Raw genomic sequence first — 27168 nt, 5'->3', positions numbered from 1 at the left:
CATATTTATTTATTACATAATAATATTTTACAGATCATTTTTCCTAATCTATAGTCAGTTGTCTGAAAGAGCCGTCGATACCAAAGAGCTCATCGTAGTTAGTGGGTTTCCCTGGTCGCAGCGCCTCGTTGGCTTTCACTGACTCTTCACTCTTAAACCACGCAGTGTATTCTTCCAGCTTCTTCCTCCAAGCATCTGTAATTTTAACTTATTTTTAAGTACCAGTGAGTCTTATTTGCCCAGGAGGCCGGCTAGATTATGGGTACCATTACGGCGCCAATTTTTGCCGTGAAGCAGTAATGTGTGAGCATTATTATGTTCCGGTCTGAAGGGCGTCGAAATTACTGTGCAAATGAGACTTAACATCGCATACAGTCTTATACAATTGTAGTGCCGCTCAGAATATTTGGGTAATGCAAGAATCCTGAGCGGCACTTGGCGGCATTTAGATGGGCAGGTCGTATCAATTACCATCAGCTGAACGTCCTGCCCGTCCTAGCCTAACTATATGTCAGTTTCTGCGCAGGCAACCTAAAATATTTTATTAAGAAGGCACAGTTGTTATATGATTTAAAAGATGGGCTGGAAGTTTCTTAACAGTTCTTCTCCCCATGTCAATCTTTACGGACTGATGTAACTTCATGATGTTTACCAAGTGTTGATCCAATATGGTATGGTATTGACCCTGTGGTAAGTAAATCTATTTCTAATTCTTATCTATTCTAGGTTTCTCTGTAACCATCTAGCATGAAATTTAAACATCATCATCAGCTCTAACACTTCGACTGCTGGACAAAGGCCTCCCCAAAAAGGTCTCCACGAGGATCGGTCCTGCGCTGCCCTCATTAAACATATTCCAGCCATAAAAAGGCATAAAAGGCATTTATTTTCTCAAAATTGATTCCTTTAGAATTCTTTTTGATGTCATTTCTAATAACTACTAGATACTACTACCGCTTCGGAAACAAATGGCGCTCTGAGTGAGAAGAAGCGGCGCAAGAAACACTCCCAGCATTCTTTTTTTGCGCTCTTTTCAATAAAAATATACAATATTGTACAATCTTGGCCAGATCGTCGGTCCTTATTGTGGGGGGCCTGCCAATACTACGTCTTACAAAATATAGATAAAGATTAATCAGTGCTTATTTTTTTGTTATTTAAACATAAACAATGGAGTATATAACTAATCATTAGTAACCAACTCAGGATAAACAGTCAAACATTCTCCCTTGCGTCTTATACGAGAACTTTTCTACCCCACCGGCCATCAGTCCGTCGAAGTATGCGCTCTGCCCACTGCCACTCGTTTCCCAATCATTTGGGATATGTCAGTGACTTTGGTTCTCCTACGGATCTCCTCATTTCTGATTCAACCTCGCAGAGAAATTCCAAGCATAGCTTTCTCCATTTCCCTCTGAGCGAACATGAGCTTTATTATTAGGCCCATAGCGACCACTTCTGTCTTCGTTAAGTCATCACTAACCATTAATATCATCCAAGGAGCCGCCATTGCCTCCGTACTCTTCAGGAATCATTTCTTTGGGAATGTACTTGGTCAACTCATTGATGTCCGAATGAATAAAAATCTGTGAACAATTTATGATATATTTATAGGACAATAGTGACAGTATAATAGGGTTAAATAAAGCAGTGGGAGGCTCCTTTGCACCAATGGTAAGCATTACTGTGTTTCGGTCTGAAGGGCGCCGTAGCTTGTGCAATTACTGGGCAAGTGAGACTTGACATCTTATGTCTCAAGGTGACGAGCGCATTTGTAGTGCCGCTCACAATTTTTGGGTTTTTCAATAGTCTTGAGCGGCACTGCATGGTAATACCATTGTCGATTATGACAGGGCGTATCAAATGCCATCTGTTGAACGTCCTGCTCGTCTTGTACCATATTTTCATAAAAAAAGCTAATCTAATGCAAACTCGAATAGTTTTACACAAATAAGCATTTTTAAAACCTCACGTTAAAAGTCAAAATCTATCACCAATTCGAAAATATATATCTACACCTGAAAAAGAACGGGTGCCAGGAAGTGATGGGCCTCTTTGTCAGTTATAAAACTGCATTACAAATAAATGTCTACGATTTTTTTAAAACATTAGTATTCGTTTTTTTTTCTAGTAATATATTTAAGTAATAACGATGTCGAGCAAACATCACAGATATTAAGGATTTATTAAAAGGGGCTGGTCGATATCGCAACAACATACCCAAAAAAGAAGGTTAAAGGCATAAAAGGCACTTATTTTCTCAAAATTTCTATAGAATTCTTTTTGATGTCATTTCTAATACCTATACTAGATACTACTACCGTTTGAACAAATGGCGCTCTGAGAGAGAAGTCTCCCAGCATTCTTTTTATGTGCTCTTTTTAATGAGCTATACAATTTTGTACTATCATTGCTATTGCTATAAAATAATCATAATCTAGTCCCAGGCTGTCCGATCACTCAATGATTCATCTGAGTGAACAATTAATTTTTTATATATAATGCCTGAATAGTGGATAGGACTTTATTAGAGAAGTGTATACGTTTACCCTTAAAGCTATTATGTATCTTATGAAGCCTTACAAGCAATCCCTTATTTCTAGAGATATAATAATGAAAATCACTGTTGCTATTGCATCATATTGCTCGAGAAATGAATTATCCTTGTATAGGTATGCTGTTCTTGTATTCCAAGCAAACTGGTATACGCCCGAATAGTCACAATCCTTACGTGCGGGACTCACATAATTTGAAGTCTTATGTTCATTTGATTATTAGATTACCGATGTTGAGATTACTCAAAACTGATATTAATCAGTTTTGGCACTTTTTTTTTAATTTATTGTTCATACAATAAAATTTCTATATCTAAATACCACGAAAACCCCTAAAGGGTTTATCTGGGTAAGATGTCGCTCGCGTTTTCAGCTTTATTTTACTATAATTACAATAAAGGTATATTAATATTTACATTGGTCTTCACATAAACTAATAGCACCTATCTAGATCTCTATGGTATGACTCTCTCCTAGAGGAATAAGCAAAAGATACAGTCTCAGATCTGTAGAGTGTACTGAGACTTTGCTTACATAAGTTTACGTTAGCCGAGTGTTACCTTAGCATCTTTGATTTCGTTTTTATACGGCCGTTCCCAATATACTATAGACAGATAGAGATAAATTACTACCTTCTACTGTCAGTAATTAGCTGTTAATAATCTGAAGCTGTTCCAATATACCCGATAAGTCATTCTTATCGCCTTGTATTGGGACGCGTGAATTTCAGTTTCCATACAAACTTCTATCGCTGGTAAGCTATACGTCCTCCCATTGACAGGCAGTGTGTACGGATAAGATGAGTTACCGTCGATAAATTCAACGGTAGTTACGATTTTTAACTCAAGTAGGCCACAACCGGAGATAGATTGAATATCGGGAATAGCCGATAGTCATTTAACAGCTGAAATTATGTTAAGCTTATGCCAAGACAGTCCAATTCAAAAGTCGAGTTCGCGTTATATCACACTCAGCTAAGTTTAACGTAAGTAAAGTCTGAGCAAAGTATTAGTACGCTCTATAATATCTCAGCCACAGAGTAATATTACGGTCCCGAAATCGTTTCCAGGCAACCTCTGATCGCATCCACCCTTTTATGCGAGATTCTCTGAATTCTTGTTACATTTGACCTGAATCCTTTTAGTACTTTCGGTCTTGCGCTGCCCTCATCCAACGTATTCCGGCGATCTTGACCAGATCGTCGGTCCATCTTGTTGGGGGCCTACCAACACTGGGTCTTCCTGTACGTGGTTGCCGTTCGAGGACTTTACTGCCCCACCGGCCATATGTCCGTCAAACTATGTGCCGTGCCCACTGCCACTTCAGTATCGCAATCATTTGGACTATGTCGGTAAAAGGCATAAAAGGCATTTATTTTCTCAAAATTGATTCCATTAGAATTCTTTTTGATGTCGGTAACTTTGGTTCTCCTACGGATCTCCGCATTCTGATTCGATCTCGTAGGGAAACTCCGAGCATAGCCCTCTCCATTGCCCTCTGAGCAACCATGAGATTTCTCATAATGCCCATAGTTAGCGACCACGTCTGCGTACCGTAAGTCATCACTGGCAACACACACTGGTTGAAAACCTCCGTCTTCAGACACTGTGGTATTTGGGACGAGAAGATTTTACGGAATTTCCCGAACAGTGCCTATCCGAGTTGGATTCGACGTATGACCACTTTTCCGAAATTGGACCTGCCTAACTGGATTGTTTGTCCGAGGTATACGTACTTGTCGAAAATTTGTCGAGAGTATAGTTCCCAATTGTTATGGGAGTAGGTGCGACATGGACATTGGACATGATCGTCGTCTTGTCCATGTTCATTTTGAGATCTACTCCTTGGAAAACTGTATAGAGGCCATCGAACAACTTTCCATATTAGCTTTAAATATTTTTGCAGCCAATCTATTTACATTCATCTTCTCCGATACCAAACTACAAAATATCGCCTGCTCTAAAATTATTAGCAATGACTATTAAGTGCTTCAGTACAAAATTGATTAATATGTGCTCAGTTACTTAATACTTTCTAGGAGCACCTCTAAAAGAAAAAAAACCAGGTGTAGCTTATAAAAAGTTTCAAATGATTTGTTTGTGCGTGTCCGTTTATTTCAAAGATTTTTGAGATAATCTTCAATTCGAAACTTGCTTATTATTTTTAAGAACCCTTTATCTACGCGGACGATGTCGCGGGCACTAGCTAGTAAATAAATAAAAATAGTGTGTTGATATTTAAAATTAAATTAATACCCTTTTCTTGATCTTATCCTTAAGGAAAGGTTTCACGAAGTTGACCATGGCTTCAATGATTGGTGATGTATTGACAACATGAACTTCCTTCAACTTTATTGGAGTCGCTTCCTGAAATATATAGACAAAAGTATTTCATAGAATGTTATTTTTTTTAAATGATAACCCTCACCACTTCTGGAATTAATTACACAAATTAATTTTAAAACTAAATTTATGAATGATGCGGAACTCGAACCCCCGACCTCTGTTTCCGTGCGAGCGCTCTTCCAATGAGTCAACCGTTTGAGTGATATAAAGTTCATAAACCTTGATATATCGTTGTCTTATATTATCGCTTAGATTGTGGCTTCATCTACAGGATCTACTTTACAGTTGATGACCTGCTCAACCCCAATATTTGCATATTAGGAAATTGACTTGTTAATTTTATAGTGTTTGATGATTCGAACAAATACGACGCAAGGTCTAAGAAATATGATATTGGTAAAGGGGTGTGGGGGGAAGGTTAATTATTAAATATGTGCCTTCACACAAACTGTTGAATGTCGGCTTACCCAGAGAGAAGAATAATATAAATAGATTCATTTTTGAACATCATATAAATGTCAGCGATATGCAGTGAAAACTTAATGGCTTACGGCCGTTCCCAATATACTATAGACAGATAGAGATAAATTACTACCTTCTACTGTCAGTAATAAGCTGTTAATAATCTGAAGCTGTTCCAATATACCCGATAACTCATTCTTATCGCCTTGCATTGGGACGCGTGAATTGCAATTTCCATACAAACTTCTATCGCTGGTAAGCTATACGTCCTCCCATTGACGCACACCGTGTACGGATAAGGTGAGTTACCGTCGATAAGTTTATTTAAATATTTACAACATTAATTAAATTAACAGATTGACACATTTAATTTAATTAAAAGGTAACGATAGTTACGATTTTTATCTCAATTAGGCCTCAACTGGAGATAGAGATTGGGAACGGCCGTTAGATAATTTATACGACTAGAAATAGGTCTCTTGCTGTTAGATAACCGATAAAACAGGCCAGGAATACTAGTTTAGTGTGCGTGAATTGCTCAAAATAGAGTTTAGTACTACACTCAATTATTTTTGACGTAGTCACAGCTGTCATAGTCTATCAAGACGTATATAATATGATCTCTGCTTGAGGCGCGGTCATACCTCAATATCCACTAAAATTGGTTTCTTAGAGGGTCGATTACAACATAACGCAATGAAAATATTCCTACGCAAAAAATACATTACAAAAAGAAGGACTTAAGGAAATTTGAACCGAATAGAATGTTTATATATAAATTGAAATGTCCAATAAAAAATTTGGAAGTTGCTTCCCAAAAATAAACTTTGGAATTTTAAATCTCTGAATTTTCAGCGATAACAACATTATTTCTTTAAAGAATTTAATAGAATTAGTATTTTTCTAAAACTTAAACCGAACAATTATTCAATTTAATATGTATATTTTGAATAAACAAAATAAATGCCCATTTGCAGCTTAGCGTCACGATCAACTCAAAAATTGTACTATTGGAGTAGCGTTTACAATCCAAGTCAGTCCGCGCCATAATGGAAATAAAATGAATGTTGAAATGAAGGTTACAAAAAAAAATTATAAATATAAAGTAAATGATATCTTGATAGTAATAATTTTATCATCAGATTCTTATAGTTTAACTTCCATGATGTAAGAACACATGTTTTTTCGTCACGTCCTCCAAAATCGACTGTCAACCAGGGGCGTGCTTGTCATATAGGCAATTAGGCAATACTTACTTCGTTATGAACCTAAATAAATATAGTACTAGTGTTAAAGTTAATTTAGTTTAATTTGGTTGCGTTATTTTATAAATAAACTCTTATTTACCACCCTCATACCTATAATTTTTTTCCTTACGCTAGATACTAAATTACTTACATTTCATATTCCAAAGCTCAACTTCGACTACTTGAACCCACAGTGCCTACCTTACTTTCTTCTAAATTCACGTCCCTGCTGACAACAGACTCTTAACAAACCCACCTGCACACAAATCAGGAATTTCTTGACAGCTGAAGGTGATACTCTGCTCAAATGAGCAGGAGTCACAACAGAGGCATCCAGTACATAGATATCTCCACCGACTCCCTCTTTCTCTTCTTTGAGTCTTACATCTCCGATCATAAGAGCTATTTTGAAGACGTCATTTATTTGATTGCTGTCAATATTCATGTCTAATCCTGTAATTGAAAATACAAACATAAAAAGAAATAGTTTTGGTAAGAATACCTAGTTCTTTGTATACCCTTTTTAAGTCGCATGTTCTCGCTCTGTCGTAGTTGTCCTTAAAGGATTGTGCGGTTTTATGAAACCACGGTAAAAGTGAAACTTTTTTTTATATTATAGACATTAAACTAAAAATTTTTGGAATAATTTTCCACTAGCTGTGTCGTTGTTTACGAAAAGCAAATAAAAGTTTCACTTTAATAAATAACAACATTTACATTAAACACTGAGAAAAACAAACAAAATAGCGTGAAGCACTGGCACAAATGAGTAATAGTCTATACACTGCACGGTGAGCTGCTGCCAACTATAGGCACAGTAGACATATATACGTGCTATGTGCCACCCGCCCGTCACGCGACATGCACAAACAGACGAAAAAGTTTGAGACGATGTAATAAAAGTTTCACTTTAATAAACTGAATTATTAACTCGAAGACATTGAACGGGAAAAACGTGCTCTGTCTGTTGGATGTATCAAGATATCGCGCAAAGAGGATGTAAATACTACTTAATAAGAGGTGGGCCTGCCTGAGAAAACATTGAAATTTTGTTTAGTATGAAACGTGCAGTCATAAGTTTAAAATTATAGTAATTACAGTATGGCGATTGGCTAAGAAGTATAATCCGGCTAAGTTTGAAAGCGAACAGTTGCGTAGAACGTAGTGGACTTCGGCTAACTCCGTTTCTTACAAGATTATAGCCGTCATCTGTCAATCTATCAATGACTGCACGTTTCATACAATCGAGTGAATCGCATTTTTCTTAGAGAGTTTCATTATGCTGTTGTAGCGTCGCTTTTTTAATTATTCTACTGACCTACAGCCGTTTACTAATAACGTATCTCTAGTTACGGATATATTGCTGTCACCGTTTAATGACAAGATCTTATCTATCCATAGTTATGTCCAGATAGTTATAGTCCAATGCTTTATGTCGATAGGTTATTGAAATGTAAGTAAGCGTAAAAGGATAGATTTGACTTATCTCTAATAAGACTAAGGATATATAGGTTAGTGAAAACCGCTGCTAGTGAATGTGACACTGTATAGAGCTTACTGTTTATGATTATATACAATATGACAATTTTGGTCGTACAACAGGCGTGCCATCAACAACATCAGGGTTAAAATACAAATATTATATACAAGAATCCAAGAACTGAAACTGCCATTCTTCATTGTAGTTAAACAAGTTTTTTCTCGGTAAACAAATGCGTTGTTTAGTACGAAACTCAGAAGAGTTATTCTTAAAGCTTGTACTTTTATTGTGTAACTATATTTATTGTACTTGCGCCTGTTAAAATGTTACAAAATTTTTCCTCGAAATAATTTTGCTCTGAAATATGATCAGGCGCTTTATTACGCTTTGCAAACTATGATGCACCTAATGCGACGTTGCCAGTTCTCACTAGCTATAACATACACTACGTTATTAATAAGCGCGAAGTAAAGTTATTCCAAATTTAAAACTATTTTATCTAATATTAGCAATGTCTCGCAGTTTCTACCGATTTATACCGATCTCGTGGTAGTGGAAAGTCTATTAAGTCGAACTATAGATTTATTTTTGTTAACATAAAAGTTTCATTTCACTTAGTTATTATTTAATTATTGCATTATTTGTTTTAGATTGACAATTTTAAATTCGTTAAATCTATTGAATAGAATGTCCGATTTTAATAATTTAAAATGTATTGTACAGGTATTAAAACGGTCTTTAAAAATATCATTTTATGGGACAAGGATTACATAAACAAATGAGTGGTACAAAAGCGTTCAGAAAGCGGTCGAGATGTGATGGAAGATTTGCCTCGCTCGGTAGACCATCAGCGTCTACAACTGAAGTTAAGATCGCAGAAGTGAAGGAAATAGTGACTCATTCAAATTTGAGAGAGATAGCCGCCGAACTTTCTGTATCTCAGGAGTCGATTGGTACCATTTTAAGAGGCTGACAAGACCTAATCTTGTTGAAATTCATGTTATTTAAAGAGTTTTTTAAGACAAACTAATTGTTCTAGTACATCAAAAATATATATGTTATAATTCATCTTATTTCAAAGACTGTGGACTGACTCGATACATAATTGTACAAAATCGGCTCGATAGAAAATAATTCCAAAGATTGGTCTTAAAATCATCATAAAATGGTCCTATGTCTTTGTTTTTTGACGCAATTAAAACATGAAATCAAAATATTCATCTAAGCCGTTGAAAACTTATATAATATAAGTTGTCATCAGATAACCCACCGTATTTTTATTTCAATATTTATTTATTATTTTGTATCGAGACTAGGCGTCACCTCCCCTTTCTACAGCGAGTGATAAATGAACCGCTTGCTCAGCAATCTGAAGCCCACGCACGTGGCGTTCTAGAAGCTGCCTCGCGCGTTTAAACAGTAATGCCTCCCCTGGACAGACCGGGTCTTCTGCCGGCCCTCGTTGACGAGGACAAGGCGGAGTGCCTTATTTACAAGAATACAAACAAAGGTATGAATAATATTATGGTTTCGTTATTGTCGGCTTTTCATAAATTTATAATATATAAAAAAGAAATTACTTTAGCATAACTACATTAGTTGGACATATCATGGTATCGCGGACTGTTTTGTAAATATTGATACGCTCTTTAATATTGTAGAACATTTTTTGTTATATCATCAATAGATTCCGCAGCGCACGCGATGACAAATTTTTGCAATCTTTTTTATGGGTTATATAATTGCATTTATTATTAGGGATCCCTAATTTTTTTTAAATGTAATATAGCCTATGTCACTCAGTGAAGAAGCAACTTTCTAATGGTGAAAGAACTTTTGAAATCGGTCTAGTAGTTTTTGTGGGACATTACAAACATACCTACAAAAACAGAAACATTTCCTCTTTATAATATATATCTAATATAATATACTTGTTCATACCTCTACAAATTGTGACTCGACGTCCATTCGGTGTCAGTCCTGGGAGTGGGGCTCCTTGCCTGATAAGTGAATCAAAATTAAATTTATTAAGCAATTGGATTGGAGTGTGTTACTCCAGGACAAAGTATTTTTTTTAGTATTTGATTGATTGATGTGCGGTCCATTATGCGGTTACTGGCTTCTTTGAGTGGGAATCACCTACACCCAGCTGTCAGTTAAAAGATACTACACATACGCCCGAGCTCACTTACGGCCCGGTCGTTCCAAATATTCATTGTATCTCCTACTTGAGATAAAAATCGTAACTATCATTGACTTTTCTGTCCCAATAAACTTATCGACGGTAACTCACCTTATCCGTACACGCTGTCTGTCAATGGGATAACGTATAGTTTACCAGCGATAAAAGTTTGTATGGAAATTGCAATTCACGCGTCCAATATAAGGCGATAAGAATGACTTTTCGGGTATAATGGGACAGCTTCAGATTATTGACAGCTAATTACTGACAGTAGGAGGTAGTAATTTATCTCTATCTGTAGGCAGTATATTAAGAACGGCCGTTACACCAGTATAAAAAAAGAGGCGACACGAGCCAGTACCAGCTGCGGCACGCGAATCGTCTAAATGCAGTCCCACATAGCCTGGAAAAAACATTCCGCTCTAAACACGCTTTGAGCCTTCGGGTTTGTAATAAACTCCCGGACTATATCTCAAGCGTCTCAAATTTTAACACTTTTAAATAATATAAACTTAAAAGGTCTCACTGAGCGCTCCTTCTACTCATACAATTAATTTATAAGTTAACTAGCCGTTCCCGCCTGATTCGCTGGGCGAATTTTAAACGGAAATAAATTAATGACAGAACGTTGAAATTCGAAATATTAGTAGCCATAAACCATCTAGGATAAATTTCGCATCGAAATGTGGTAGTTTCATATCGATACGATCAGTGGTTTAGGCGTGATTGCAAGCAAAGACCAATCTCATTATACAGGATGGTTTTGTGAGAAGGGCGGTGATGGCCAAGTCGAAAACTACGAGACTTAGAGATGAAAGGAGTCATGCTCTCGATTTAAAAGAAACCAATAACTGCATATTTACTTCTTTAAATTTTCTTTGCAATGATTGATCCTTGGTGGTTCAATAATACAGGTGTATTTTTTTTTGAAAAATCATTCGGGTCGATTTCCGAAAAACTAAATGTGCTGTTATTGGTTTCTTATAAGTCGAAGGCATGACTCCTTTCACGACTTTCCTCTAAATTTCGTAGTTTCCGACTTGGCCATCACCGTCCTGCTCTAAAAAACCATCCTGTATATATATACATAGAAGATTGTATTGTTACGTTAAGTTTGTATGTAGTCTAATAGTATTTACGAATGAAAACTTGAACTGAAACTTGAACTTGTGCAATTAGCAGATTTAATTTTACTTTGGTTAGTTTATATTTCTTCCGAATCAATACCTACCTGTGCATTGTTGAGAATTTCTACTACTTTTAACATAAAAAAAATGATCACCTTATATATAGTTAGACTAGCCGTTCCCGCACGCTTCGCTGGATGAATTTTAAAAGGAAGGAACGTTGGAATTTGAAAAACAAGTAGCCATAAACTGTCTAGGATAAAATTCGCATCGAATGGTTGTAGTTTCATGTCGATACGATCAGTGGCCTAGGCATGATTGAGCCTCAAACAAAAACCATTTTCATTATATATAAAGATATACATTTTGCTTAAAACTCTCTTTCTAAAAGTATATGAAACAATCTATTTCCTTGAAATTGATTCTTTTACAATCTTTTTGATGTCATTTCTAATACTACTACCGCTTCGGAAACAAATGGCGCTCTGAGGGAGAAGAAGCGGCGCAAGTAACTCTCCCAGCACTTCTTTTGCGCTCATTTTAATCAAATATACAATATTGTATTGTTGTAATTTTACTTCAAAAAAATTGGTTGTCTGTAAAATCGGTTTACTGACGATAGTTGAACGTGACAACGTCTTAAGAAAATACTGATGTAATGGTAGCATTTTTCAAAAGAAAGTTTTAATTTCATTTGTTTAATAGATTTGTATGTATATAGAGAAGGAGGTAATTGGAAATCACAATGAAATTGATCAAGTTAGATTTATTTGTACGCATAAATACAATTATGTCAATTTTTTTTACAATTTAATAGTTTTTACAAGTATAAATGTGCGTTGAGTAATTGTCGGATGTCGAACGCTGCCGAACGCAAAGCCCGATTGTGCTTCTTTGTCGCTCGTTCCGCGCTCTCGCTTGCACTTCAAGCCTTACATGGAACGCCTCAGAGCGAGGTAACGCCGCATGAGTCATGTTTTTTCGTGCGTGCAGCCGGCTCTATCGAATTATAAGACGTTGTCACCTCAAAAACTCTGCTATTTACAATAGTTGATAAGTGCATATTGGTATGCTCGATTGGATACTTACACTTTGGTTATAAGAGCGGCAAGGTCGGGACGGCTAATATCTCTGTTTGAAAAGAACTCCGGACAAGCGGCGCGCATTGTGAAATACATGTCGAGTTTACGTTTGCACTTCTCTAAGGAGAAACTGCAACCTCGTAGAAATGTCATGATGCGTCCCTCATCTGTAACAGTTTAAAAATATATGACAATACCAGTGGGAGGCTCCTTTGATGCCGGTTAGATTATGGGGACCACAACGGCGCCTATTTCTGCCGTGAAGCAGTTATGAGTTAGGAATACTGTGTTTCGGTCTGAAAGGTGCCGTAGCTAGTGAAATGAGACTTAACATCTTATGTCTCAAGGTGACGAGCACAATTGTAGTGCCGCTCAGAATTTTTTAGGTTTTTCAAGAATCCTGAGCGGCACTGCATTGTAATGGGCATGGCATACTAATTATCATCAGCAGAATGTCCTGTCCCGACCCTTATTTAAAAAAAAAAATAAATTAATGAAACTTTAAGAAATCTAATCAAGCTTTTCTAATATTATAACTCGGAGCTTGAGTTTTAAGAGATTTTTATGAAAACCGGGGAATCGAGCAATATTTGATGGTAAGTGTTACCCCCTGTCCTATTATAATGTCGTGCGGCGATTGGTGATTGAAAACCAATTCTCTCTGGCATCACAATTGGGCTCGTTACCAAATGAGACGAGACGAACAGGACATTCAGCTGATGGTAATTGATACGCCCTGTCCATTGTACTGCAGTGCTTCTCAGGATTCCTTAAAAACTCTCAGCGGCAATACAATTGCGCTCGTCACCTTGAATATAAAATGTTTGAAATCGAAATAAAAGTCTCATTTGCCCAGTAATTTAACTAGCTACGTCGGTCTCTTCAGACCGAAACACAATAATGCTTACACATTACTGCTTCAGGGCTAAAATATGCGCCGTTACCCATAATCTAGCCGGCTAATAAACCTGATCCCTGCCGTCATAAGATGCATCGTACCACATGTCAACCGAATTTTAATGTGAAGAGAAATGCATAAGCAGTACGAATTTTTTCCTCAATGTTTTCAGGTTGATACGACATGGCTATAGTGTGAAAGTCAGTATTGATGGTGGTGATTGCAAACCATCAAGTGAGACCTACTCTCATTTATCCTGGTATAATAATATGGTACATTGCCCCAACAAATCATAACAATACTGTGACGCAGGTATGTTGAAATGTCAACGACGTACATGGTCCAAATATGTACATCCGTTTCCTGACAAAGAAACAAATAATAATTTATGTCTACGTTATAGACAATGAGATAAAAAAGCGAATACATAATATTATGATAGTTAAACTGTTCGTGAAATACGTTCTTGCAGAGTTAATTGATGCTACCGACGGAGATACGGCGCAACTACAGAGTTTACTTTAGTTATGGAGGCTGCTTTGCACAGGAACCGGCTAGATTATGGGTACCACAACGGTGCCTATTTCTGCCGTGAAGCAGTAATGTGTAAACATTACTGTGTTTCGGTCTGAAGGGCGACGTAGCTAGTGAAATTACTGGGCAAATGAGACTTAACACCTTATGTCTCAAGGTGACGAGCGCAATTGTAGAGCCGCTCAGAATTTATGTTTTTTTCAAGAATCCTGAGCGGTACTGCATAGTAATGGCTAGGGCATATCAATTACCATCACCTGAACGTTCTTATCGTCTCGTCCCTTATTTTCATAAAAAAAAAACATCTTTGTACTGTAGAAGAGGGCTATTCGCGCTATTTATAGCCTAGGACTTAATAAATCATTGAGTCATTGAAATTCAAAAGAATTGCTAAAAAACGATTGGGTGGTAAAGGTTACTAAAACATAAATGACTTAATGATACCACAAGGTCTTCTCTGGGTATAGAGCAACCATCCACAGGCCATTAAATAATAGACTTTGTTGTACTATTTCACATTGTAACCATATTTTTATAAAAAAAAAGAAGCCCGCTGAGTTTGTTGCTCCTGTTCATCTCAGGTCTGAGTCATACCTTTAGGAATGGGTGGTAATTTTTTACGTTCAATAAGTGATTTTAGATCCTCTTTTGATTAAAAATATTTGAATTTCAATTGAATTTGAATTTTAAGTTACTCAGATTATACCAAAGATGCAGTCACTTTTAATCTTAGAATATAGTGTCAATATCATCTTTTAATTTATCTGTGTTCAGCCAAATGACACTTCCCTTATTACATACATTATACAGTCAATTTTATATCTATGATAATGAAACGGACGATTCATAGATTATTATTTGCAAAAATTGTTCTCATGTTGGTAACTGTTTATATATTTTTAATGAGAATAAATGATCTTTTAACCTACTCAGCGTAAATAGTTCCGACCTTTGTCTCCTCCGGTCTCTCGGTACTATTGCTCGAGTGAGAATATAGAGAGAAATAAAAAAGGCAGAAAAGGCATTAAATTTTCTCAAAATTGATTCCTTTAGAATTCTTTTTGATGTCATTTCTAACACTAGCACCGCTTTGTTAACAAATTGCGATAAGATAAATGAAGAAGCAGCGAAAGGAACTCTACCAGCTTTCTTTTTTTGCGCTCTTTTCAATAAAATATACAATACTAGCTGACCCGACAGACGTTGTCCTGTTCATAATAAAAAAAAAACTCTTGCGGGTGGAATTTTGTCAAATCGGTTCTTAGTTGACCTCTACTCGGCGAAAGGAATATTCCTACCAAATTTCAAGTCTCTACGCCTTATGGTTCCAGAGATATCGTGATGAGTGACTATATACGTGAAAATCTCTTACATATATATATATGTATATATATATACAGATTGTACTGTCATTGTTATAAAAGGAGAATTATATTACAGGCTACATTGCATGATGATCCTATTTTCTGGTGTGTAGGTTACTCGAACAAGCCAAGTGCTGAACCTGTCTCACTGGTTTACACACGACCATCAGGATAACTAAGCATTCTTACACAAACAATGAGCTCAAGCTCTAAAAAGAATTTATATTTATACAGTAAAGTCTTTATTACTTCTTATGAAATAATTTATATAATTTAAACACGACTCATATATGCAGCATCTTACAAACTAATTTATTATGTATATTACAGCAATTGTAAAATACTCTATTTGATTAAAAATAGTGGCCGTTGAGTTTCTTTATCTTCTTCTCACGAATTTTTATGAAGGTAGGGTAGGTTCAGTAATTTAAAAGAAATAATTGAAGTGACGATTTAAAAGCGCTTAGTTTAAACCAAATTGAATAAAGTTTATTTGAGTTTGGTGGCGACTTACACCAATCCTACTAATATTATAAATGTGAAAGTTTGTATGTCTGGATGTATGTTTGAAATTCTTTAACGCAAACACTAGTGAATGGAGTTTGATGAAACTTTGCAATAATATAGCTTACACACCAGAATAACATATAGGCTATAATTTATAAAAATATTGTGTGAATTATCTATACATTTAAATAAAATTGGAATGTCTGTTTGTAATATTGAAATAACCGTTTTTTACTAAATGTATATTATGAATACATATACGGTACATACAGCAAAATAACATTTTTTACAATTTTTGTTTGTCTGTCTGTCTGTCTGTCTGTTTGTTCCGGCTAATCCGGCGACTTTTATTGGCAGGTAGCTGATGTAATAAGGAGTAACTTAGGCTACGTTTATCTTTGAAAAATAAAGCAATGTCCAAGAAACGGTCTAACTCTAACAATAATTTATAGGGCAAAACAACGTTTGCCGGGTCAGCTAGTACTATATATAGTCACATCACATCGCGACTCCAATACGATACCGAAATCAATCAAGACATAGTAATGAAAAATATTTCTTAATGATTCCACAGATTGGGAATGGAGCGACCGCCCTCAGGATATTAAATAATAAGTTTAAGTGTACAATATTATTACTTTGTAAACATATTTTTTGATGAAAATAAAAAGCCCGCTGAGTTTCTTGCGCCCATTCTTCGCAGGTCTGAGGCATTCTTTTTGGAATGGTTGGCAGTTTTTGACTTTCAATAAGTGATTTTTACCTTAATGTATGCCCTATTAAAAACAAAACTATTATGTAAAAATAACGTGAATGTGTTGTATAATCTACAAATGCGAGGGTTTAGCATTGCATGGATTCACTGACCCCACTCATCAGGCAGATGTGGCTGCTTCCTCAGCCATTCCTTAATGTGCTGCAGATCTCGATCCCTTGTGTTAACATCCTCGTTAAGTTCCACGCGTATCTTCTTCCACAGCTCACCGCTTGGCTGAACGAGTGTTGCTGCTGTCATTCTGGAAATTAAAAAATATACAATAAACTTAGATCCCATACATGCATGCCTGGTTAAGCTATTTCTCATTGAATTTTTTTGAAACTGAATATCTTTTGATCCCGACCACCTAGATACTCAAACTAAAAAAAAAACGACGTTAAGCTTTTCTCATCAATACCTTTCCAAGTACATATTATGGGGGGTCTGTAACTATAGTGGTTGCTGAGCAAAGAGGATATAAATACTACGTAATAAGAGACGGGACTGCCTAAGTAAAAATTTAAATTAAGTTTAATATGAACTTATAGTAATTACAATAGGGCGACGAAGTATAGTCCAACTAAGTTAGAAAGCGAAAAGTTGCTTATAGCGTGGTGTATTGCAGCTATCTCCGTTTTTTACAAGATTATAGCCGTCATCTGTTACTGCACGTTTCATACAATCGAGTGAATCACTTTTTTCTACTCTTACTCTAAACTCTCTAAAGTTTTGCTAGGCTGGTTGCTGAGCAATAAGATATCTATATATAAAATAAATGATTTATTAACTAGGTGTACTTTTATTTTATGAAAATAGGGGACGAGGCGAGCAGGACGTTCAGCTGATGATAATTAATACGCCCTGCCCATTACAATGCAGTGCCACTCAGGATTATTATGAAACCCAAAAATTCTGAGGGGCACTACAACTGCGCTTGTCACCTTGAGACATAAGATGTCAATCTCATTTGCCCTTAAGACCGAAACACAGAACTGCTTACACATTACTGTTTCACGGCAGAAATAGGCGCCGTTGTGGTACCCATAATCTAGCCGGCATCCGGTGCAAAGGAGCCGCCCACTGGTTAACTAGCTAGTAAGTCTATGATTAACCTTAACTGTACTAGTGAATGTTTGAAATTGTAAGTGTAGATGAATTTATGCCTTAATATTAATTAGCTAATAACGTCACATACAAAATCTCTAGCCATAAATTTATAATAAAAAAACATCGTAATAATATTATGTCAAGATTTCCTTATATTTGTCTATTGGCGAATTGTAAGTCAACATTAAAATACTTCTAAAACAGGATTTGTACGTGCAACGTCTAGAAATTGAGTGTTGCAATAACTAGACGAGTTTCTATATTTGGCCGCTCCATTAGAGGTATACCAACGACCACAACACAATTTTACAGCAAAGAGGTTTCAACCGCTTTAAATGTATTTATTTGATCATTTACTTTCCGCGCTATCTTAACAATTTACATGACCAACCATATCATTTTAAGTCTCTTTGGTGCGTTTGTTAACCGACTTCTAAAAGGAGGAGGTTCTCAACTCATCGGATCTTTTTTATCTTTGTTACCTCAAAACTTTTGACTGGGTGAATCGATTTTGATAATTCTTTTTTTATTTAAAAGCTGGTGCTTCCCGTGTGGTCACATTGTAATTTGGTCCAGATCTGACAGTGGCATCCATGAGAAAACCATAAAAGTCCTAAATTTGCTATACGTATGTGGATGATAAATTTACATTTATTTTAAGATTTTTTTATTGCTGCATTGTATAGTATATCTTTATATTTATATATATAATTTAGTATATCTACACATATTTAGACAAATTGTTGGTTAGTGTACTTCAAATTCACTAAATAAAATAAAAAAAAAACCGACTCCAAAAACACTATTCCAAAACAATATATATATAATATGCACTAAAAAGTATAAAAATAATTGCGTATTTTTATACAATCTAATTAATTAATCTAATTTTAGTTACAATTATTGTCATTTTTGGAGTCTGTGTTATTCAAGATAGGCTTGTCACTACACACATAGCTATATGTGAGATGTGCTTGAGTCGTGAGGAGGAGAGAGGCGAGAGCGAGTCGCAGGGGAAGGACACCGATTCCAAAAATGACAATAATCGTAACTAGAATTAGATTAATTAATTAGATTGTATAAGAATACGCAATTATTTTTATACTTTTTAGTGCACATTATATCTATTGTTTTGGAATAGTGTTTATAAAGTCGCTTGTTTTTTTTTTTTTGATAAAATTTTATGTTCTAAGATATTTTATCTTTATTTTTATTAACTATATTTAAACTAAGCTTAGCGGCATTTACTTTAATATTTAAGTTATAAAATTGTTTTCTCTAAAAGTGAATTTGTAAATTCTTATGAGAAATAAATTCTTTAACCGTTTTACAAGTAAAGTAGCTCTTCAAATTAATATTGAGCTCTTAATTTTTTTTAAACATATTTAAGCGTTATAGCGTTAAACGTAATATTCTTGTATTTTAAATATTCATTTGTGAGCTTTTTTTAAAAAATAAGATTTATTATGGAAGAAGTTACTCGAAGAAGGAAGAACCAAATGAAAAGAATCACTTTATATAACTAAGTCAATAAAATGACCTGCTGAAATGATAGTCATAAGTCATGTTTTTTCTTTTTTAATTTGCCACCACTTCGAAAAAGGTTGAGCTTTAATGAGAAGAAGTGGCAAGAAACTCATTGTCACTTTTTTTAATCAATATTTACAGCTTACAGTGAAAGTACTCAAATATTCAATGCATTACACGAGTAAGTCCAAATAATTAATGTAAATTAATAAAAATCAGAAGAGTTATTGAGTACAGTAGATGCATTTATCCAAATGCACTGTTAAAAGTTATAAGTATTATGCGAGCATTTTAATAGCGATTATAAAAATATACTTACCTATATAAAAGTAGTAGTAAATTTATAGAATAGATGAAATTTTAAAAAATTAAGATTTTTTCCATATATAATATTTATTAACAACAGAAACAGCGATATAAATTAATATATTTTTATCACAAATATTATTTTTATTACTAATAAGTGCTTCTTATTCTGAATAATTTATGTCGATAGGTAACCTAGCTCCGCTCGTTTCCTCAAGGCCATTGGGTCGGTCCCCAGCCTTAACAGGTGCTCTTATTCTAACCCATAAAGTATACAAACTTATACTGGAATACAAACTCAATTTATGTTTTAAATTCTGTTACAATTATATTATATACCATACTAAAAAAGATATACATCCAAACTTAAATTAATGACAATCGTACATTAATTATAATTTTATAGGCACATTCATTTTAATTTATAATATAACTATCTTTTACCCGCGAATTCGCGCGCGTGCAATTGTTACTTTGGCCAGCATTTTTTTTCAATATACTCACTTTGCAAATAATACACTACAAACTGCTGTGATTAATACAATTTCATAAGCTACTAACTATAGAACTTTCATCCCCACACAGGTCTAAATTAAAAAATTCTCCACATATATTTATTAATTTCTTATCGAGTGCCTAAATACAATGTTTCATGGTGTTATCTTCGATTATGACGAACTTTCATACAAACTTCCACCCCCTATTTCAACCCGCCAAGCCTTTTATTCGCGGTAAAAGGTACCCTTTTTCATTTTCAGTCGTGCAGAAGGTCAATAGGTAGACGCTCCCATATGCGCTGGACAGACCAGATCAAAGCCCTAAACAATACTCCCCTCAAAACAAGTTCTACAGAAGCAACAGCCAGGGATAACTGGCGTAGAATCGTTTGTCGTTCGACGTGACCACGACTGCTCTGTCAAGAGTAATCCGACGAAGAAGAATATCCTTTTCCTTGGAAAAGGCTTGAGAGCTTGCTCTGGTCTATCCTTGTACTAAATTACATCAAAATCGGTTCAGTGGTTTAGGCGTGAAAGCGTAACATACAAACTCACATTCACATTTATAATATTAGTAGGGATGTCATATATAAACGTTGTAAAATGATATTGATTGCATAGGCACATTCAATCTCATTCAATAAAACTCTATCTCATACTAATTAGATTTTCTAAACAATTCGTTATGTTTTTAAGGTGATAACTCCCATTTCTGGGATGAATTACACAAAGAAAATTTGAAAACAAAATTTTATCAACGATGCGCCACTCGAACGGTCGGTTCAGTTGAGGAGCGCTCGCACAGAACGCCTGAGGTCGCGGGTTCGTGTCCCGCATCGTTTATAAAATTTTGTTTTCAAATTTTATTTATGTCTCATATAAAATGTAAACATTTGAAACAACGTCGTCATATTAACCTGTCGCTTCTCTTTAAAGTTCACATCTCTAAAATCTTATGATGATATCAAGCATGCTACAGTCATTCAGACATGTGCTGTCGAAACAAGCGATGAGCGATAAGGAACTTCATACGATAATTGTAATATTTGTAACGTGCACATTTAAGGCGCGGACTGACTTGGATTGTAAACGCTACAACCAATAGTACAATTTTTGAGTTGATCATGACGCTAAGCTGCAAATGGGCATTTATTTTACTGGTTTTCTTTTGTTTATTCAAAATATACATATTAAATTGAATAATTTTTCGGTTTAAGTTTTAGAAAAAATACTAATTCTATTAAATTCTTTAAAGAAAGAATGTTGTTATCGCTGAAAATTCAGAGATTTTAAATTCCAAAGTTTATTTTTGGGAAGCAACTTCCAAATTTTTTATTGGCCATTTCAATTTATGTATAAACATTCTATTCAGTTCAAATTTTTCTTAAAGTCCTTCTTTTTGTAATGTATTTATTGCGTAGGAATATTTTTATTGCGTTATGTTGTAATCTACCCTCTAAGAAACCAATTTTAGTGGATATTGAAGTATGACCGCGCCTTAAATCACAGTTTGAAATATTTTTGAGGTTTGTTTGATGATACGGAAAGCTCGTCGTAAAATTTAATGTTTATTTGAATCCAATTTGTTCAGAATGAAATGAGTTAAGTTATTTGATAGGATTTTCACCTACATGTTACTTATGTGACATGTTAAAGTTCCATAACCCAAACGTCAAGTTGTCACGTAAAGGAAACCTTCGCAGGCAAAGCCCTGAGTGCTCGCTAGTTTTATGGGTACCACAACGACGCCTATTTCTACCGTGAAGCAGTAATGTGTAAACATTACTGTGTTTCGGTCTGAAAGCGCCGTAGCTAGTGAAATTACTGGGCAAATGAGACTCAACATCTTATGTATCAAGGTGACGAGCGCAATTTTAGTGCCGCTCAGAACTTGTGGGCTTTTTAAGAATCTTGAGCGGCATTGAATCGTAATGGGCAGGGCGTATCAATTACCGTCAGCTGAACGTCCTGCTAGTTTCGTCCCTTATTTTCATAAAAAAAAATAGTAGTACAGTAAATCACGTATTTGACGCAGACTTTTAATGAGTCTTGTACCATAATAGACACAGATAATAGTATAAGCGCTTACGTCATTAGATTAATTTGAAATACAATATATCGTAGATCATTAATACGTCTACATAGACTATGACAGCTGTGAAAACGTCGAAAAATATAGACTTTAGAACTATTTTGAACAATTCACGCACACTAACACAAAGTGTCATACATCGCGAGTGTAAGACGTAAGTTGTCACGCACACTAATCTAATATTACTGGCCTATTTTTATCGGTTGTCTTACAGAAAGAGACTCTATCTAGACGAATATATTATCTAAGCAATACATATTATGTAACTGGCTGCCTGAGACGAAGGTCATCCTTCGGTACCTTTATTTTATATAAGAGGAGGCAAACAGGCATGAAGCTAACGGGATGGGGAGTGGTGAGGCAACCACCCACGGACATCCACAACAACAGGTGTCAAGAGTGTGGAAGTATGCTCTTTTCTTGAAGGTCCCTAAGTCGTGACGGTTCGGGAAAACAGCAGACGGTAATTGATCCTAGAAAGTGGCTGTGCGAGGCAAGAAAATTATTTTCTTGTAAAACGCGCGGTTGTAGAATGCCAGACGTCAACGTGATGCGGGTTTTGCATTTTGACGTAAATGTCGGTGATGCAATTCGATCTGTTCGTAATATTAAGTCGATATGGCTTGCCAGTATTTAAGGGCCTTACAAAGTATTTTAAATATGATGTTTTCTTTAAGTTTGTCCTTCATTTAGGTATAAGTAAAATTTTGATAGTTAAATTAACGATGTAAAGTATTTTATGTATGCTGGACATCGCAAGACAGGCTTGACAGCGCCACAAATACATTCATATTCATATTTTTATTATTAGTAAGGATTCAGTAATTTTCATACTTTAGGGTAATTATTTTTTATACGCAAGTTAGCAAATAGTATTTTCAATTTGTTTATGTCAGCAATCAACAGACTACAAACGGCCGCTTCTAATGTACTTCCTCTAATTTAAAATTGTTTGGAATCCAGATTTTATATCAACCCTCAATCAATCCTGCATCTGAATTAAAAAAAAAGGCATAAATATATATACATATTTTCTCAAAATTGATTCCCTTAGAATTCTCTTTGATGTCATTTCTAATATACTAGATACTACTACCGCTTCGGAAACAAATAGAAATAAACTGAGAGGGAAGAAGTGACGCAAGAAACTGTCCCAGCATTCTTTTTTTTCTCTTTTTTTAATGAAATATTCTACTGTCATTGCTATTGCTGTAAAATAATCATAATCTAGTCCCAGATTGTCGGATCTCTAAGATATTCAGCTGTGGAGTAGTAGGATTTACGACAGGGGCATTTTTTATTAAAACATTTAAACTTATAGATAATGCCTGAAAAGTGGCTGGGACTTTATTATAAAAGTATATACATACGTGTATGCAGTAAGTCAATATTAATATTCACATTTACTATCCTACCTCATACAAACACTTTGAAAAGAGAGATCATTAGTACGAGAGTTAATTGTCCTTTCAGATTTTTATTTATTAGGTAGTTTCGTTACTAATTTCCGGGTAATACCATATCACTACATACTATAAAACAAAGACGCTTTCTCTGTCCATAAGTATGCTTAAATCTTTAAAACTACGCAACGGATTTTGATGCGGTTTTTTTTAATAGATAGAATGATTAAAGAGGAAGGTTCATATGTATAATAACATCTATTAAATAGTGAAGAAATACTGTTATTTTTGAGGTTTCTAATGTGATGTCGTAAATAATTAAATTTTTTCCAGTTACATTGCAAACGCAGGTTGAACCCTACGAGATTTATCAAAATAATGTACTAAGTATTGTACACATTGAAAAGGTCTACAGATAGCAGGAAATCTTCATGGTTTAGGGCAAGAAGAATTGTTTTACTCTAAATTAAACGCGTGCGGGCCACGGGCACTCATGAATAAATCAAAACTACTGGATCGATTTTAATCATTTTTTCAGCTAATGACATACCCCCTTATTCATAATAGTCTGCTAACTTAAATCATTGCTAATTCTCACTCTGTCTTCTTCTATTGACCTAAGTCAGAATGAGAACGAACACTTCTTAGCGCATGTTTAAAGTTAGCGGACCATTATGAATAAGGGGGTAAAGATTCAGAGCAAACAGTACTGGGGATTAAGCGAGGGCCTTACAATATATTCAAATGCACTTTTATAATCTAGGATGACTTTGAGAAGGTGCTCTATTCAAGCAAACACTAGATTACCAAACCAATCTGGTTGATAGCTGGCTAAAAATGAGCTATTTTACTCAATTCTAAGACTACTGTGCGCCTATTTGGCAAAGAATTAGGGTAGTGAAACACATTTAAGCCTATCGTACGCTGGTGAACTTCACAAAGATCCTTCAAATTCAAATTCAAATTCAAATATTTTTATTCAAAATACGATGTGACATCACTTATTGAAAGTCAAAAAACTACCACCCATTCCAAAATGAATGCCTCAGGCCTGAGAAGAATGGGCGCAATGGTAATATTTTATACTGATGAAGCCGGAGCGGGTCGCTAGTATAAAATAACCTGGGAATCAGTAACAAAACTGCTTAAGGCCCGAACTGACTTTGAATACCAAAAAATCACTCTAGATATAACGGTTTTACTTTAAATTCATATAGTTTTGTAAAAATTAAATATAATCTGTTATGATATAATACTTTCGGTGGTTGTGTTATACTGCGTAGGTACTTCACTATCACGTCGGCGGCCGATAACGACTGAAGTCGGAAAAAGGGCGCGGGTCCTTTTTCCGTAACTTTTGTACGCCCACATACCATTGTCATTGTTCTAATTTGTACAGAATTTAACGGAATTTTGTTCTATTATAAGCTCAAAGGAAAATAGCAATTCCACATAACAAAATAAGGCTAGAATTGGAATGAGGTCATGTGGCTTTCGTAGTTGGTCCATACGTACTAGCAAAGACTCCTTGCATTTCTACATTAATATAGACCAGTGGAGTGGCAGAAATCTCAAAATTTACAAATAAACTAGCTGACCCGACAGACGTTGTTCTGTACATAATAAATAAAATACAGTCTTTTTATGAATTTGTAAATAATATTTCATGACATCAAGAATTATTTCGTAAAATATGCTCCCTATTATAATGAAATTGCTTCAAAGAAAATATGTCCATGCAAAAATAAATATTGGAAACAAAAATAATTATGGGTCCCAAATCGAAATAAAAACTCCTATCTCTCAAGTTGGACTAAACTGCACTCCATGAAGTAATCCTCCTTAAAAATCTGTTCATAAGTTTAGGAGTTCACTGGGAACAAACATCAGGACACTGAATATTACATATATTATAATAGCTGAACTGGCAGACGATGTTTTGCCATATAAATGTTATTTAGAGTCATTCCGTTTCTTGGACATTGCAACATTACTTTATTTTCCTAGAATAAAAGAATTTTTCTATACGTAGCCTTAGTTACTCCATAACACGAGCTATCTGTCAATAAAAGTCCCGTCAAAATCGGTCGAGCCATTTCAGAGATTAGCCGGAATAAACAGACAGACAGGCAGACAAAAATTGTAAAAAATGTTAATTTGTTGTGTGTATGTACCGTAAATATATTCATATACATGTAGTAAATAACGTTTATTTCAATATTACAAACATACACTCCAATTATTTATTTAATTCTATCTATATATATAAAATGAATTGCTGTTCGTTAGTCTCGCTAAAACTCGAGAACGGCTGGACCGATTTGGCCAATTTAGGTCTTGAATTATTTGTGGAAGTCCAGGGAAGGTTTAAAAGGTGAATAAATAGTAAAATGCTGCTAAATTAAATAAAAACAACAAATTTGTTTTTCCTTTGATGTGTCCATACATAATTTCTATGAGAGAATTTATTGACGCACGGTTTGCCAGTTCTGCTGTGAAACAATTTCATTTAGACAGCAGGGTGCATATTTTACGAAGTAATTTTTGATGTTATGATATATTATTGACAAATTCATATAAAAACATTATTTTATTTATTATATACATAACAACGTCTGTCGGGTCAGCTAGTTTATATATATTATTATTATATTTTCAATGAGCAAAGAGTATAATATAGTTTTTTAAGTTCTATGTTTATTTGTTCACACTAATGTCAGTCATGGCTATTGGAATTTATATTCAGTAATAACATATACTTTGGTACTAGCTTCTCGTATCTTATGTTTTTTCACGAAATTAACTATAACACACAAAAAAGTCACATTAATTGAAATAAAACGAAAAAAATATTCCAGCAAATTGACGCGGGCGCCTTTTGTAGTTTAAAACTAGAGAGTTTAAATGAAAAATGTTAAATTATATAAATAAAACTTTTTAAATTAATTAAAAAAAAAAAAATAGAGGCCAGTCTTTTAAATGATAGTTTTCCGCAATAATTATATTAATTATAACAGAAAATTAACATAATTTAACATTAGCAACATTTTCCGGGTGACATTTTAAAATATTACAACTATTGTAATTAAATACATCTATAAAAAAATTAATATGAATTTATCTTTCTACAAAAACATTAATTTGAAATAGTAAATACAAAATTAAGCATAACATTTTATAAAAAAGCCGCTTACCTTAAAATACCTTTAAAAAAAATTAAAACTATTTATCCAAATATTTTGAGTTTTCTTTAGTGTTAATTCTGCCAATATAATATTGTGTCCTTAAACAATTCGACACGTGTTTCGACTCTACACGAGGCATACTCAGGAGATGTTGACTCGCCAAACTCTAGCACGAGACAAATATTGGCGGAATAAACACTAAAGAAAACTCAAAACATTATGGATTTCCCTAAAGTAACGCCTTACCTCAATAAATTTTCTGAAAACTATTTAATGAAATCTATTATCTCTACTAGACAAATATATTATATTAAAGTATAACCTAGCTAATTTAAAGCAGTAATATTTTGGATAACTCTTAAAATTGCAAAATAAATAAATATTAAATACCTTTATCGTTCACAGAGCTCGTTCAGTCACAGTGGAAGGTAATCGTGTACTAACAGTTTTTCCTTCGTCTTGTACCTTGATAAGGTTGCGACATTGAATACGCGGTGTCGCGAATGTCGAC

At 34.7% G+C, this 27168-nt stretch overlaps 1 protein-coding gene across 1 annotated transcript; it reads right to left on the bottom strand.

Annotated features, from left to right (window-relative positions):
* LOC126967389 (alpha-tocopherol transfer protein-like) lies at positions 1–27168 on the bottom strand. Its single transcript, XM_050811833.1, has 8 exons — positions 27048–27168; positions 16651–16799; positions 12488–12647; positions 10031–10089; positions 6866–7062; positions 4811–4921; positions 1484–1586; positions 1–195 (listed from the first exon to the last, which is right to left on the bottom strand). The coding sequence occupies exons 2-8, from the start codon at positions 16796–16798 to the stop codon at positions 44–46; spliced, it is 930 nt and encodes a 309-aa protein (XP_050667790.1). The 5' UTR covers position 16799; positions 27048–27168; the 3' UTR covers positions 1–43.

This window comes from Leptidea sinapis, chromosome 13 (assembly GCF_905404315.1).
Source record: "Leptidea sinapis chromosome 13, ilLepSina1.1, whole genome shotgun sequence".
Lineage (NCBI taxonomy): Eukaryota > Metazoa > Arthropoda > Insecta > Lepidoptera > Pieridae > Leptidea > Leptidea sinapis.
Note: the sequence above shows the minus strand (reverse complement) of the source record. Positions and strands in the feature narration are given on the sequence as shown.